General features: G+C 39.4%; 1 protein-coding gene across 1 annotated transcript; it reads right to left on the bottom strand.

Moving 5' to 3' along the window:
• Positions 1-6,692: 6,692 nt before the first annotated feature.
• LOC134094084 (aldo-keto reductase family 1 member D1-like) lies at positions 6,693-10,924 on the bottom strand. Its single transcript, XM_062547468.1, has 10 exons — positions 10,766-10,924; positions 10,235-10,402; positions 9,998-10,114; positions 9,698-9,775; positions 9,317-9,439; positions 8,559-8,668; positions 7,837-8,002; positions 7,531-7,613; positions 7,367-7,443; positions 6,693-7,134 (listed from the first exon to the last, which is right to left on the bottom strand). The coding sequence occupies exons 1-9, from the start codon at positions 10,856-10,858 to the stop codon at positions 7,401-7,403; spliced, it is 981 nt and encodes a 326-aa protein (XP_062403452.1). The 5' UTR covers positions 10,859-10,924; the 3' UTR covers positions 6,693-7,134; positions 7,367-7,400.
• Between the last annotated feature and the right edge of the window lie 4,965 nt (positions 10,925-15,889).

The raw sequence follows: 15,889 nt of genomic DNA, 5'->3' as shown, positions 1-15,889 counted from the left end.
ACAATTAGCTTAACTATTACAGATATTGTTACATCAACAGTGACAAGCCCTAAATAAGAAGGGGCCGCTCATTTAGCCTACTGTACTGTACTTCCGTAAATTATTGCAAATATAGACTTTGTTGCGACTTCAGAAATTGTTTTGGGAGTGCTACTTTGTTAATATTTTGGAAACTGCGAGTAAGGGGCCGCGACTGCTCAGCCAACAGCTTCAATAGCCTAAGCCAGCTACAGTGCTTTACTATGGGGGCATGATTTGAGTCTGTAGCCTACTGTAGCTGCCTGGCTCCTCTAGCTGTTGGCGGGTATGGGCAAAAAAATACATACAAATTATGTATTTAGAGTAGGGCTGTCAAAATAACTGATTCATTTAGATGAATTCATTTGAGATAAAATAACTGATTAAAAAAATTAACGCAGATTAATCGATGACCTTTGACCCGGAGCCATTCTAGTCAGTACCAGAGCGCTAGATAAAACAGAGTGGCGACACTCCCATAGACTTCCATAGGAAAAAATGGCAGCGCTTTTTCCAGGCTATTTCCTCGTTATGGGGCTTTTGGAACTGTTTACAGCCAATCTCTTGGTCAGTAGTCAATGAATTAATTGATTACACCTTTCAGCATCAGAAGCACATCCCACCCTCCTGCGATTCAGCCATTCAGCACAGGTTTTTTTGGAACTTTTGATCGTGGCGGCAACATCAGAGAGTGTCGCAACTCTCTCTATCTATGGCTCTGGTCAGTACCCATTAGACCGTAAAATGGGTAGACGAGAATGTGCTGCCTGGATCATTGATTGGAACATTTACTTTTTAAAAAAACGGCCTGACGGTGTTAAAAAGAAAGTGTTGATTAAAACAAAGTCTTCTGCAATGTCTGCAGCACAGAATTTGCATATCACCGGAGTTCGTCAACTCTTAAGTACCACATTACTGCAAAGAAATAGTGTTGACATGCATAGGCTATATCAAATATCAAATGTCAAATGCATACTCCGATTGAGCAATGTGGCTCAACCGGTTCCATTAATCCAGTTTAGTCTAGTAGTTTAGTTTGTGAAAACAACAGTCAAACAACAATGCAAAATAATAACTGTCATGAAATTAGGGCAACAGAATACTGAAGAAGAAAGTCCTGCAGAAACCTGACTGTACATGTATGTCCTCATGACTTAAGAGGTCTCATAAGAGGAGGTTCTTGTCCACACAGTCATGTCATCATACAGAGCAGACATTGTTGACACAGGAGACAAAACATCTTAATGATGAATTATACCACATCTGTACCAGGGCTCAATGTGGAAAAAGGTGGTTTACAGCTGAGGCATGAGGTTTTGATTGCCAAATTCCAATCAAATCTAGTTGCTACTTGTAACAATTCGGTGGCCAAGGGCAACCGGCAACCAATAGGCGGGGTTCACATTAGCCAGCGGTAAGCGTAACCCAACTCTCAGACCACAATAATCCAAAGCATTCTATCATGTTTCTGAGTTATGCTGCGGTCAACATTGTTACTACAGACAGTTTAGGCCTATACTTCAAAGTAGAACCAAAGATTAGTAACTAAATAATCATAGACCTCTGAAGTTCGCCTACAAAAAAAGCTACCATCTTTGCCCAAGTAAGGAGATCCGGTATCTTGAGATTTTTTCTTTGGGAAAATAACATGGGGCTTTTGAATTATCGCACCTGTTAAACTCTCGCGGGGATGATGACATTGGAAATACAGACGTTTTACGCTACACAGTTTTGTTCACTGCTGTCTAGTGGATACTGTGATCTTCGGTAGGTGAAGATGGCACACTTTGATCTTTGCTACCCCAGAGCTAACTTACAATGCAACTTGCCATAGGCAGTTAGCTTCAATTAACTCGGATCTCCTTATATGGGCAAAGATGGCAGATTTGGATCCTTTTTGTAGGCGAACTTCAGAGGTCTATTGTTGTAACGTTCTTTCTTTGATGAATCTGATTGGTCAAAATACCTGAGCATTCTAAAACAGACATTGATGAGCCGAGAGTTGCACTTGAAAGTTGAACCACATTCAACGCCCAGTTTGTTGTTCAACGCTAGTGTTACGCCAGTGTCGTCACCGGTCCGCTGCCAAATTTGGCAGCAGTTCAAGTAGAGTCCCACTGGGGGTGATCACGGGCAAGTGCAAAAGGAACGGGAGTCTATGGAGACGGATACATTTGTCTCTTTTGCCTGAAATAAACCCCTTCTTAGTTCTTGATAAACTAAAGTTCTGGAGATAAGACAGATTCTCCTAGATTATGAACTGTTTAACTGAAACTCAAATCTACTGTAGATCTAACCTGATCCAGTTTTTCTGGAGGGTGTGAGACCTGCCCTGGGGCCTCATTTATAAAGACTGCTACGCACAAAAAAGTTGCGTGAACGGGGCTGAAATGTGCGTACGCACCTTTCACCGTCAACGTCGGGATTTATAAAGAAAATCTATGCGTGAAAAGATGCGCAATTCTACGCATCCTTTGGACCGTCCGTAAAGCTTACGCAAAGTTTTTCACGCATGAAAATAAGCGACATCTAATGGTGAAATCACAAAATAAAGCTCTGAGGGCATTGAAAAGATCTTAACACTTCAACATTTCATTATGTTACTACCTTCGTGATCACTATCATTCATTCATTCACATCACAGGCTATGAGGTTTGTAGCCAAGGCTGCCGACAAATAGGCCCAAGTCTACACTAAACTGCAAACGTTTTCAGTAAATCACGTTTAGTAATAGGCTATTGAATATTGATGTTCCTTAATAGTAGTAATATAGCCTAAATGCCTCTCCCGACAGTGCGAGGCTACTTGCGCTGCCAGTCTAGAAAAGTAGGGCGCCGATATCTTGCTAACAAACAGGCAAACATAACAATCCCCGATGAAAACATAACCTCCTTGGCAGAGGTAATACAGTTCATGATCATAGTGTAGCCTACCCTAATGCGAAATTCATTCGAATTAATGCAAATTAGTTTCTGTTGACTTCGGCTGACATTGACACCCACGGATGTGTAGATATTGCTTTCGTGAACCAAATATAAGCGCCTATAATAATAAGAGGCCATAAAACATTTCACGTAAGTCTCTTACAATTTGTATTATATTAACTCATACCATGCAAGCATCGCTACACTAACCTTACGTCTTTTCTCTCATTTGGGCCACAGGTTATTAGACTGCAAGGTATTCCGAGACAACCAGAAACCCATCTGACATAAAATAATGTCCACGCATTTATTATAAGCGTATTTGTTTCAGTGGCCTACAAATATGAATACTTTGCACCTTGGTGCTATGGTGCACTGTATATGATGAGCCCAAATATATGGCAAAAGGTAGGTTACGGTTATTAAGTTATTTTAATACAGAATTATATCACTCGGTAGCCTACTTCTTTCACATAGGTAGGCTACCCTTGTCAAATGTGATATCGCTGTCGGCAAACTTTCACTTCCTTCTTCAGATTGATGTGACGTCTCTATCATTTCAACGATAGCCAATAAAATGATCGGTATAAATGTTAGAATATTCATGAATCGTTTTGCATGAACCTTTTATGGGATATATGTGGGACGACAATGGGAGGAGTATGGTGCTCGTGCACGCACGCACAATTCAACTCAGGTTGGTATTTATAAACAGCCGCCTGCGTAAACTTGTGCGCACAAGTTATCACGTTTGACAAGTGTAGCCTACCGTGAAATAACTATAGGTTTACCGAGTGATATCATTCTGTTTTAAAATAACTTAATAACCGTATCCTACATTTTGCCATGTATTGGGCTCATCATACGGTGCACCATAGCATAAAGTGCAAAGTATTAATAAACAAATACTCGTATGGCTAATAATAATGCGTGGGACATTATTTCATGTCAGATGAGTTTCTGGTTGTCTCGGAATATCTTGCAGCCTAGTAATTTGTGGCCCAAATGAGAGAAAAGACGTAAGGTGAGTGTAGATGCTTGAACGGTAGGCGTTATACAACCTAAGAGACAATTATGGAAAAGGTTTTATGGCCTCTTATTAGGCTACTATAGGCGCTTATATTTGGTTCACGAAAGCAATATCTCCGTACACATCCGTGGGTGTCAATGTCAGCCGAAGTCAACAGAAACCAATTTGCATTAATTCGAATGAATTTCGCGTTAGAGACACTATGAACATGAACTGTTACCTCGGCCAAGGAGGTTATGCTTTCGGTTTGTTATGCTTGGCTGTTTGTTGGCAAGATATCGGCGCTCTCGGAGTACTTTTCTAGTCTAGACTAGCAGCGCAAGTAGCCTCGCACTGTCGGGAGAAGCATTTAGGCTATATTACTATTATTAAGGAACATCCATATCAATATTACCAAACGTGACTTACAGAAAACGTGAAAACGTTTGCAATTTAGTGTTAACTTGGGCCTATTTGTTGGCTGTCTTGGCTACAAATCTCATAGCCTGTGATATGAATGAATGATAGTGATCACGAAGGTAGTAACATAATGAACAATTGAAGTGTTGAGATACTTTTTAATGCCCTCTGAGCTTTATTTTGTGATTTCACCATTAGATGTCGCTTATTTTCATGCGTGAACAACTTTGCGTAAGCTTTACGGACGGTCCAAAGGATGCGTAAATTGCGCATCTTTCCACGCATAGATTTTCTTTATAAATCCCGACGTTGACGGTGAAAGGTGCGTACGCACATTTCAGCCCCGTTCACGCAACTTTTTTGTGCGTAGCAGTCTTTATAAATGAGGCCCCAGGTGGTGGTCAGGGTTTCTGATAAGGCAGATGGAGGATCAGTATCATGTGGAATCTCTTGTCCTTGGGCAGGAGGTTGAGACAGTGGGCGTAGATGAACTCTGTTATGTCTAAGGAGCCCCCTGTCCGTATTGATGAGGCATGATCCTGCTCCACTGACAACTGTGCCTACTGTGTGTTCTGTAGAGATCCAAACCTTTTTTCCAGGAGGCAGTTCTGTTATTGGATGAGGGCAATGGCGACACACTTGTACGCAACTGTCTTCTTCCCATAAGAAACAGAAAAGGTGAGTAGCCATGTTCCAGAGGAGTAGCTCGTTATGCAAGCAAAGCTTCGCTCGGATTCCCTCCTTTTCTCCACAGACATAGCCCGTTCAGTTTCACCATTGGCTTGTGGGAAACAAGATCAGCTTGTTACATGTTGAAACTGAAAGCAAAATGTTTGAAAGTCTCTGAGGCAAACACCAGACACTGCAGTGTCAGGAACTCCATCTCTTGTAAAGACTCTGTCCCCTTAGAATGATGGTTCTATCTGACATTTTTGTCAAAACTGAGTGTGACAACCCTCTGCTCCCCCTGCTGCCTGTGTAGAGGCCTATGCATTTGACTGTGGGCGTTGTTAATTGACTGATTGCACCTGGAGTGGGCGTGGTCTAGACGCTTGAAGATCAGCCTCACTTGGCTGGGAACTCTCTGTTCTCAGACATTCTGACTCTTGCACTCGTCACGACGCACACACACAGACTTTCATTCACCTCACACATGCAGACACTCAACATCCACTCATTTTGCACATACACTATTTGTCTTCCCAACCTGCTTACACATCCATTTCTTTCAAACTCTACTCCGTCATTGCCGGCATTTGCCATCTTTACAATTGCAACCAGTGGCCCTATCATATCCCCTAAACATTTTCTTGTTAGTAATAATAAATCTAAGTGTTTAAATTGCATTTTGTGTTGGCCTCCAGTTCATGTTTGCCCATACGAGCCTTGGCCGTAACATGAGTCATTGACATATTCTTATTCTGTGGCAATTCAAGAATGTGAGATGTGTAAAGGGGGTATAGACCCTACCCCTATGTTCTAATCCATGATGCATGATAATATGGGAATAAGAATAATAAGAAACTCAGCCACAAACTACTGCGAGTCAAAATCCTGAGACAGCCTAGGTCGATATTTTGAGATATTAACATATTATCAGATATTTTGGAAATATTAAGAATTGTGGCTACACGATAGGCTATTCTATTTTTTTTATTCCATTATTTTCTCAAATCATGCTCTTACTGTACTTATGGAGCCTGCAAGGTGGCATTGTGAGATCTTATTTTGTATTCAAGAAAGATGCAAGATGATGACGCCATCTACGCGACACACCAAAGCTTGTATTTTGGTTAAGAACCAAACCAGCTTTTGTTCAAATCTACACACCTACAGCGAGAAAATGTAAGGTTAATTTATCAAATGTTATTTTGAAGCATTAAAACACTCTACTTATGTCATCTGGTGGGCTAATTGATACGACTGGCTAGCCTATGAGCTACGCACAGACACATTTGATAAACATCCGTAGTGCCCAATAAACGGATATGGGCATTCATAAACCATGCCTCAAATACGAGAAAATGAATTCCAGACCATTGCATCGCACAACACAAACACAGTTGTCAACATGTGTATGCGCAATGTGTCAAACATTAAAGCTCAAAAGCATACTCATATTCACATGCAGCATGGGTCAGCATGGTGTACTTTTCTGGTTTCTGGTTAAACTCAAGATGCAAATGAGTGACCTGACAAAATCTGACCTCACAAGTCACATATTCTAATTTTGAGAAACAGGCAGATTATATATATAAACAAAACATCGAAAATATAGATTTTTCTTTTTTGGGGTTATATGAAAGAAGAGACATTCAAAATCAGTTTCCTTCCTTTTCATAGCCAAGAGAAAACATTTAAAGTTACATGTTTTATCCACACAGAGACTAACACAGTGAATAAAAATGCCAGTTTGCAACTTATCTTCTGCTAATACAGTTTGTGGCCTATGCCTGACCAGAGGAGAAACCAGAGTTAGTTGAGCACACACACAGAACGAATAGGTACATAGAGCTATGTGAGGATCAAATGCTAAAGTTCACAAAAGAATAGACAAAAGCATGTTGAATTATATTTCAGGACAGGACTGTTAACACTATTTTAGTGTCACAGGGATTTCAAATGTCTTTTGAACTTAAAAGTACTTGTTGTGGCCACTGAGGGGCAGTGCTCCAATGCAACGGCATGTCCACCTTGCTTTGGATGAACTCCCCAGGCTCTTGCACTGGCAGAGTGTGTCTTCTCTCTATGGCAATCACAACTCTGTAAGGATAAAAGGAATATACTCGTATCTTTTTGTGATTTAGTGCTGTGGACAGTGATTCAGGAAAAATAATCAATGTTTACACTAAACAAAAACCCATGTTTGGATTCGTTTTATCTCATCATCAATAATTTCTCTGTGTCTGAGAGGTTTCAGTATGCAATTGGTGAAGTGGTTGTTGCCTAGTAGTTTGGTGGTAGTGTGAGTAGTGGTGTTTATGCAGTATATTACTTCATCCTTTGGTAAGGTCTCAAAATGTCTTCTTTTAATAGTCATCATGAAATGGGTATTCTGGATGGTCACTCCACCTGTTAGGAAGACAGAAAATTGACAATGTCATGAGAAAAAGTACCAGTAACTTATTCCAGAATGAAATTTGCAAGGATAGAACTTACATGAGAAGCTCAACAAAACGGATGTTTTTGTTTAGTCCTTCAATTGCTTTCATTTCTTCAACAGTGAGTGAAAAGTCAAATATCTAGAAAGAATCAGCGAGTTCAATAGTTCAGTGACAACACACTCCCACAGTCACAGCAATGCAGAACCTCTCCCCCATCTCATGTATAAAGTATATCCAAAATTTCAGATGAATAATCTGTCTAGCGGTAAATCGTTCACAGTATTTCACAATGACCTTTCACATGCTCATGAATCTATTTACATCATAACCTTTAAGAGATGAGACTGTTACTCTGGCCAACCTGAAAGTTGTCCTTGATGCGTTGGGCAGTAAAGCTTTTGGGGATGACTGCCACACCTCGCTGTACATTGAAGCGTAGGGCCACCTGAGCACTGTTCTTGTTGTATTTCTTGCCAATGTTAACCAGCACCTCGTCCTCCAACATCGGAGGGCATTTCAAGTTGACCCTATATGAAAAGGATTCAAAGATTCAAAGTAAGTTTCGCTGTTATGATGTAAAAAGTGCAGTGTGCCAAGTACAATGAAACTCATCTATTATTTCATCTTATTCACTTATTCTTACCTCTCCACAATAGACAATTAATGTTAGAAATACAACACTGCAGGAAAATATATACAGAAACACACACAACATGGTTGTGCATAAATGAATGAATGAATATGAATATACTTTATTGGCATGCCTGCATGAAAATGATCTTTAGTCCCACTGGCAAGAGTATAGTAGTATAAAACACATATGGAAGCATAGAATAGACACATTCCTTCTATTTCACATAGACATATCCACAAGATTGACACAGCACATCACATGTACCTCCTCCCTCTAGCCCACACACATGCACACACATCAGACTCAAGGCAGAAAGCACCAGTTCCAGCCCATTTGTTGTGCTCTTATGTCTGCTTATTCCTTAATAATAACGTTTATCTATAAGGTGGATAAAACTGTTATCTATAAATCCACTGTTCAGGTTTAGAGTCAATGTGTTTAATTCGTACCAGGATGCATCTCGTGAAGTTCCCAGAGGACTATAGCCCACAATCACAATGCCATTTTGCTTACAGTACTCCATCATTTTAGGCTGTGTGAAATATGGATGGCATTCAATCTGTATGAGAACACAAGACATACCATTAATTTACGTACAAGATCATGGATTATTACACAGCTCTTCAGAGTGCTGCAGAAAGTTCCATTCACATGAATGGGCCTTCCTAACATTCGGAGGTCTGTTAAATCTATATAATGACTGCTGCAAAGTATACAATGACCGATGTGAACGGCAACTAGTTTTGTGCTTCATTAATTGATTCATTGCTTTATTGAGTAATTAACGTCTTTCATATCAATCCGCAACAAATCCGTTCGCTTATTGCAATGGAATTTCATTGAAAATGAAACTCAGCTAGTAAGACGTTGCCACGCAACACCTGCAACTGTGAAGTTCTATCTGTGTGGCGAACTCTTTACTTTGTTCTCGTTTTCGCCAAGTAGCAGTATAACAAGCGGGATAATGTATTGTCCACCGGAAACTATCGGAAAAGAAGTCCGTTTGGGACGAACCAAAACTGTTCAGTTCATCCTATCAGGACTTATTTTCCAGATTTTGCTGGGGGACAGTATCAAGAATGTTGCCAGGATGGTATCAGAATCTTAAGATGATCAAATTCCACCAGAGAAGGATTTTTGAGTGCACCATGTGAAGGGTTTTCCTAGATCGGATCACAAATATGTTATATAGATGTGTCGTACTTACTTGATTTGAAACAGGTCTGTGTTTCAGTCCTGGCTTTTTCAGTATAAGCTCTAGCTGCCTGCGATTAAAGTTGGACACTCCCAGAGACTTCACTAGTCCAGCATCTTTGCAAGCCTCTAAGGCCTGTTAAAAGCAAAGTTAGTCTTGCAACAGCAACAAATCACAACACAGGTTACACTGACACAGATCCTATCATGGTATGAACTTTGAACGTGACCTCAATTTTACTGCTCTGGCCTTGACACTGAGGCAGTTTTACACTGACATAATCATATTATTCATACCATCATATCATCGATTACATTAATACATTATCGAAATCTGTCAAATTGGGGAAAGACTGCATCATTCACAGAGATTAATCAAAATACTTTGACTTACTTCCCACGTGGCACAGAGATCTGCGTCACCGTAAATGTACTTCCCAGTCTCATCTTTAGGGTAAAATACATCTCCAGGCTGGGAGAAGAACAAAGATAATCATACAAAGTAAGATTTTAAAGTCACCTAAATGGATCTATTTCTATTCTCTTACAAAACATACCAGTACTGAGAATTCTGAGAAATATCAGAACTGAGAATTCTGAGAAATATTAGTACTGAGAATTCTGCATCTAACACAACTGAGATCCAATTCTAAATTGCTGCATAATATGCTTATAACTAAGGTTCATTCCTCACCTTGAAAGCAATGGGCAACTCTACTATGTAGAGATCTACATAATCAAGTTGAAGTGCCTTCAGTGTTTTCTCTAGGGCAGGTCGAACCATTTCTGGAAGGTGATAAGTGCACCACAGCTGTTAGAGAGGGGGAGGACAACCAGTATCAACGAAAGGTCACAAAAATTCACGTCTTTTCTAGTAAATTTGTAAGCAACTAATGTTTCCAGCAAACCATAATCAACAGAAATAACATACCTTTCCGCAGTAAAAAATATCCTCCCGTTTTACGGTTCCATCGGCTATTTTCTCACGGATTGCCTGGCCTACTTCATGTTCATTGAAATATACCAATGCCCCATCAATGTGTCTGTAACCCGCATCTATGGCCGCCTTCACAGCTTCATAAGCAGTGCCTTTAGGTGTCTGATCAGAAAAGAAGCGAAATACCACAAACATATTCTCTCAACTTTGAAAAACATATTGATTTAACAAAAAACATAGCAGGATCTAAGACATGAGACGTACCACAATGACAAAAAAAATTGACCATTTGAATGTAACTTAGAAATCAAATTGTATTGCATAGATTAGAATCAGAAGAGCATTAGCTCAATGTGCATGAAGGCGGATGAGCGCATACGGTGTGCATGGTGCACAAGTGTATGAGTGTGAGCATGTGAAGCAGAGGTTTAGAGAAAGAGATGTAGCAACAGACAAGAACAGTCTTAACAACTGGTTGCATGAATAATGGCATTAAGATCATATATACAGTATATGCAGCCTTACTGTCCTTGGGTCCCCATACGTCCCCAGTCCCATGAGGGGCATGGAGTGCCCATCAATCAGAGGGACAGAGTGCTTCTCCGCCGTCAAGTTCATCTCTGCTCCAAAGATGTAGAGTCTGTCTGTTCAGAAAGACTAGACAAAGTTAATGAATAATGATTCAGCCTACCCTTGCCCTGTACATATCTAATCTAGGGTGACTGACCCCTAGTGATCCATTTCTGGTGGGAGGAGTTTCACAGAGTAGACCATGTTTACGCCCACTGGTTTAAACCACACATGATAATATTCATTCAACGTGATCTGCCTATCTGATATCCAGTGAATCCTCCTCCACTTCTACAGTAACAACCAAACACACATAACATGCACTTCCCTTGCCTCCTAGCTCCTTCTTCTTCCACCACTATCTACTTAAACTTCTGCACTCTCATCCTCTGGTATATAGTATAGAGATAATATTTGTACTTCAATTTCGGCAAAATAATTGCGTACTTTCTCCACCAGAGAGGTTACTTAAATTGAAGTACAAATATTATTATTAGTATCATCATTATTATTATTATTATAGGTACACCATGTGAAGTAACACATTCTTTATGCTAATAGGCCCATTTCAAATGTAGCGGAGTCAAAAGTACAATATTTGTCTTTTAAATGTAGTGGAGTAAAACTCAGGTTTCCAAAACTGTTACTGTAATACTCAAGTACAGGTATTCAACAATCATGCTTAATAAGCACAGTAATCAAGCAAATGTACTTAGTTACTGTCCACCTCTGGTGAAATATTACTCCACTGCAACTTGAATTTGTTAAAGGAACACTTCACCGTTTTTTCATATTAAACTATGTTATTCCCTTAATTAAGACGAGCTGATACATACCTCTCACGTTTCAATGCGTGCACTCACTGGCTCTGGCGCGCGGCACAACTTTGATAGCATTTAGCTAGCCCAATGCATTCATTAGGATCCAAACAGAGATGAAGTTAGAAGCGACTTAACACCTCCATGTTTTCCCTATTAAAATACAGTTACACGAGTAGTCACACAACCAAGTATGGTGAGACAAAATAAAACGTGGTGCATTTTTAAGCAGGTAAACGGGATAACTATATTGTGTGGCGGAATAACATTGGGAGCACTTAGACTGCGCAGTAATATCCTCACTCCAAAGTGAAACTGAAAGTGCGAGAGTGAGGATATTACTGCACCACACAATATACTGTAGTTATCCCTCTTACCTGCTTACAAATGCACCACGTTTATACATTACTGTATAGTTCAGCAGGATTGGTTCAGGAGGTTGGTGCATGAGTTACATATTATTGAAATTGTGTCTCAAGTAGGCCTACCAGAAATTGTGTGTAAACAATTGAGAAAAACTGTAAGTCAAAATGTTACTTGAGTTGAAGTAATACTTCAGAATTAAAAATACCTTTTTATGTATTGCAAATTGTATTAGTTATGTTTTGCATAATGTATTGTTTTGTTAATAATAGGGTAAACATCCTTTGGTTGGCCACTACACTGTGTTCCAATTTACTGTGCTTATACCTAAATTGAGTTCATAAATATGTTCACACTGTGCTGCAAAAACCCGGATAGTGCACTCATAAGTCATAACGGTCAAAAAGTTGAGTGTGGAGCGCTGGGCAGTTCTCTCCCTCGGTCGCCATCTTGGCACACACAAGCAGATTATAACCTTAAACTGTTCATGTTTTGACAAGGTATGGCACTGTCACTGTTGAACAGAACAGTGTTTCCCAACCTTTTTTCCTTGTCTAAGACAAGCTAGGGCCCCCTATACCCGAACTTATCTGTTTACAAATATAAAACATTTTCACTGCCAAATACAAAGCTGGATAATCAAATATGAGTAGTTCATTTGCTGTTTAATGATGTAAAGATAGCTATGTGGTGAATGTCAGGTGATTGTCTAATTTCATTTCAACTTCATGGACAGGGGCGCCCCCCATTTTACATGATTTCAATAGCATAAACTTAAACATAAATACAAACAAACGATTTGCCCTCAGACCACCAGACTCTTGTGTGGGAGACCTCCGCTTTTACACTTATATGCAATTCTACTTTTATTATTTTTGAGCTATTTCACACTTCTTGGGTCACTTGGGTTCAATACTCTAAATTGGATGTTGATATTTTATGAAAGCATGAATGAACAACAGTTTATATACAGTGCCTATAGAAAGTTATCATACCCTTTTGAAATAGTTACTTTTTTTTGTCTTACAGCCTGAAATCAAAACCCATTTTTAAAAAAATATTTTCCAGTTTTATTTACAAATGTAGCTGTACAACATCAAAATAATGAAAAAAAAGTCAACAGTTCTGAAAATTAATAAAAAATTAAAAACTAGAATAACAGGGTTGGAAAAGTCATCATACCCCTGACTTAATACTTTGTAAAGCTTCCTTTTGCTTTCATTACAGCCATCAATCTGTTTTGATATGTCTCTATTATAGCTTTGCACACCTAGATAGGGGAATATTTGCCCAATTTTCCGTGCAGAAATGTTAAAATTTAGTCAAATTCTGTAGGGAATGGCGATGGACTGCTCTCTTCAAGTCAATCCACATATTTTCTATAGGATTTAAGTCAGGGCTCTGACTTTGCCACTCAAGGATATTCACCATCCTATCCTTAAGCCACTGCTTTGTTCTTTTGGCAGTATGTTTAGGATTTTTGTCGTGTTGGAAGGCGAATGACCTCCCCATCCTCAGCTGTTTAGGAGAGGGACGCAGGTTTTCCTCAAGAATTTTGGTGTACTTGGCAGCATCCATTTTCCCTTCTATTCTGACCAATTGCCCAGTCCCCGCTGAAGAGAAACATCCCCAAAACATAATGTTGCCCCCACCATGCTTCAAAGTAGGTATGGTTTGTTTTGGGTGTGTTTGGGTGTGTATACTGTGTTTGGTTAGCACCTGGAGCTCAGTCCAAAAACTTCAATCTTAGTCTCCAAAAAGTTCGATCTTAGTCTCATCTGACCATATAAGCTTTTTCCACATGGTAGCAGAATATTCCAGATGTGTTTTTGCACTGAACTCCAAGCGCAATGTTTGGCGAAAACCAACACAGTACACCACCCAAAACACACCATACCTAGTGTGAAGCATGGTGGGGGCAACATTATGTTGTGGGGATGTTTCTTTTCAGCGGGAACTGGGCAATTGGTCAGGATAGAAGGGAAAATGGATGCTGCCAAGTACACCCACATTCTTAAGGAAAACCTGCGTCCCTCTCCTAGACAGCTGAGGATGGGGAGGTCATTCGCCTTCCAACACGACAATAATCCTAAACATACTGCCAAAAGAACAAAGCAGTGGCTTAAGGATAGGATGGTGAATATCCTTGAGTGGCAAAGTCAGAGCCCTGACTTAAATACTATAGAAAATATGTGGATTGACTTGAAGATAGCAGTCCATCGCCATTCCCTACAGAATTTGACTAAATTTTAACATTTCTGTACGGAAAATTGGGCAAATATTCCCCTATCTAGGTGTGCAAAGCTATAATAGAGACATATCAAAACAGATTGATGGCTGTAATGAAAGCAAAAGGAAGCTTTACAAAGTATTAAGTCAGGGGTATGATGACTTTTCCAACCCTGTTAGGTCTAGTTTTTAATTTTTTATTAATTTTCAGAACTGTTTACTTTTTTTTCATTATTTTGATGTTGTACAGCTAAATTTGTTAATACAACTGGAAAAGATTTTTTTTTAAAATGGGTTTTGATTTCAGGCTGCAAGACAAAAAAAGTAACTATTTCAAAAGGGTATGATGACTTTCTATAGGCACTGTAGGTCATTATATTCTTATGAGGCTTACTTAAACTGTTGACAACAGTAAAACATCCATGAATGACACAACAACGACTAAGACTCTCGACCTGTTACAACCACCAAACTTTCCGCCCATATTTGCTATTTGAACTAGCCTATCCTTTCTGGAAACATCAGATTCAAGAGCGATGGTTCTAACTTCAAAGATTGTGATGGAAGCCTCTAATATTCTTAGAAATATGAAATATGAATTCCTAAAATATGAATGGTAAATAGCCTTTTGTTTGACAGTGCCACTAAAGTAGGCTAGTGTAAAATAGTGTGTCCATACACTGTTAGACTTAACTGTAATTTCCCAGTATGCACTAACCATATTACAATACTTTTAAACCAGAACTTGGGGTGCATTTCTCGAAACCATTGTTGCTACCCTGTTAGGAACTTAGTCGGTTGCCAATGGGAAATTGCATGTAGTTGGTTGACAATGGGATATTGCATTACAACCGACAAAGTTCCTATCTTTGGTTTTGGGAAGCGTATCCCAGAATAGTTGGTTAATTTTAGTTTGTAGCTAGGCTATTGTTAATTAACTAACGTTATGTTTTGATCCCAAATTAGAATTTGAATGTCCATTTGTAACACTGGATAGAAACACGCAGATATTGCATATTTAGCGGCACATTTTCATGAACGGGCATAAATGTACAATATGCACATGAGCTGAATGGAAACCCACTGCCTATTTAGCCTTTTGGATAATGTGATTTACTTGTGGTAGGCCTTGTTTACCAATACATCATGCAAATGTTATCTTGTTATAATTATAATAGTGTCTTATTGTCCCATGTTAGATTGGCCACTGTCACATTACACTGAAATAAAATACGTGCACTTACAAATGTAGCCTACATTTAATTGTTCTTTATGTATTTGTCATTGTTTTACATGGAGAACAGCGACTGGAAAAGTCGAGAACTGAGAATGATGGGAAGAATGCACCCAGGAAGCAGTAGCCTAGAGTCTGGGCCTGAAGCCTGAAGCACATGGTCCAGTCTTGAATATCAACAGTCAGCATCCACAGAGGTGAGTAACAACTGCATAAACTACTTCACAGGAGGACTGTGAGCAGCAATCCATATTTACTAACAAGGAAAACAAACCATGAATATACTGCCAGTCTTTGCATCTCATTTCCAAAACCTGGGTCTCGTGAAATGTGCACATTTGCATTGTTGCATTGCATTGTTAATAAGGTGACCAACATGTCTGTATTTTGTCCCATTACACATTGTTAGCCATCAGCAATCAAAATGAGATAAAT

This window comes from Sardina pilchardus, chromosome 10, assembly GCF_963854185.1.
Source record: "Sardina pilchardus chromosome 10, fSarPil1.1, whole genome shotgun sequence".
NCBI classification, from domain to species: Eukaryota; Metazoa; Chordata; class Actinopteri; order Clupeiformes; family Clupeidae; genus Sardina; species Sardina pilchardus.
Note: the sequence above shows the minus strand (reverse complement) of the source record. Positions and strands in the feature narration are given on the sequence as shown.

Excerpts from the sequence above, each read along its gene's own strand:
- LOC134094084 (XM_062547468.1), bottom strand. The coding sequence starts at position 10,858 with ATGAACTTGACGGCGGAGAAGCACTCTGTCCCTCTGATTGATGGGCAC. Across the intron at positions 8,669-9,316 it reads ACAGACCTGTTTCAAATCAA|ATTGAATGCCATCCATATTT; the intron begins GTAAGTACGACA and ends GTTCTCATACAG. Across the intron at positions 8,003-8,558 it reads ACTTCACGAGATGCATCCTG|GGTCAACTTGAAATGCCCTC; the intron begins GTACGAATTAAA and ends CTTTTCATATAG.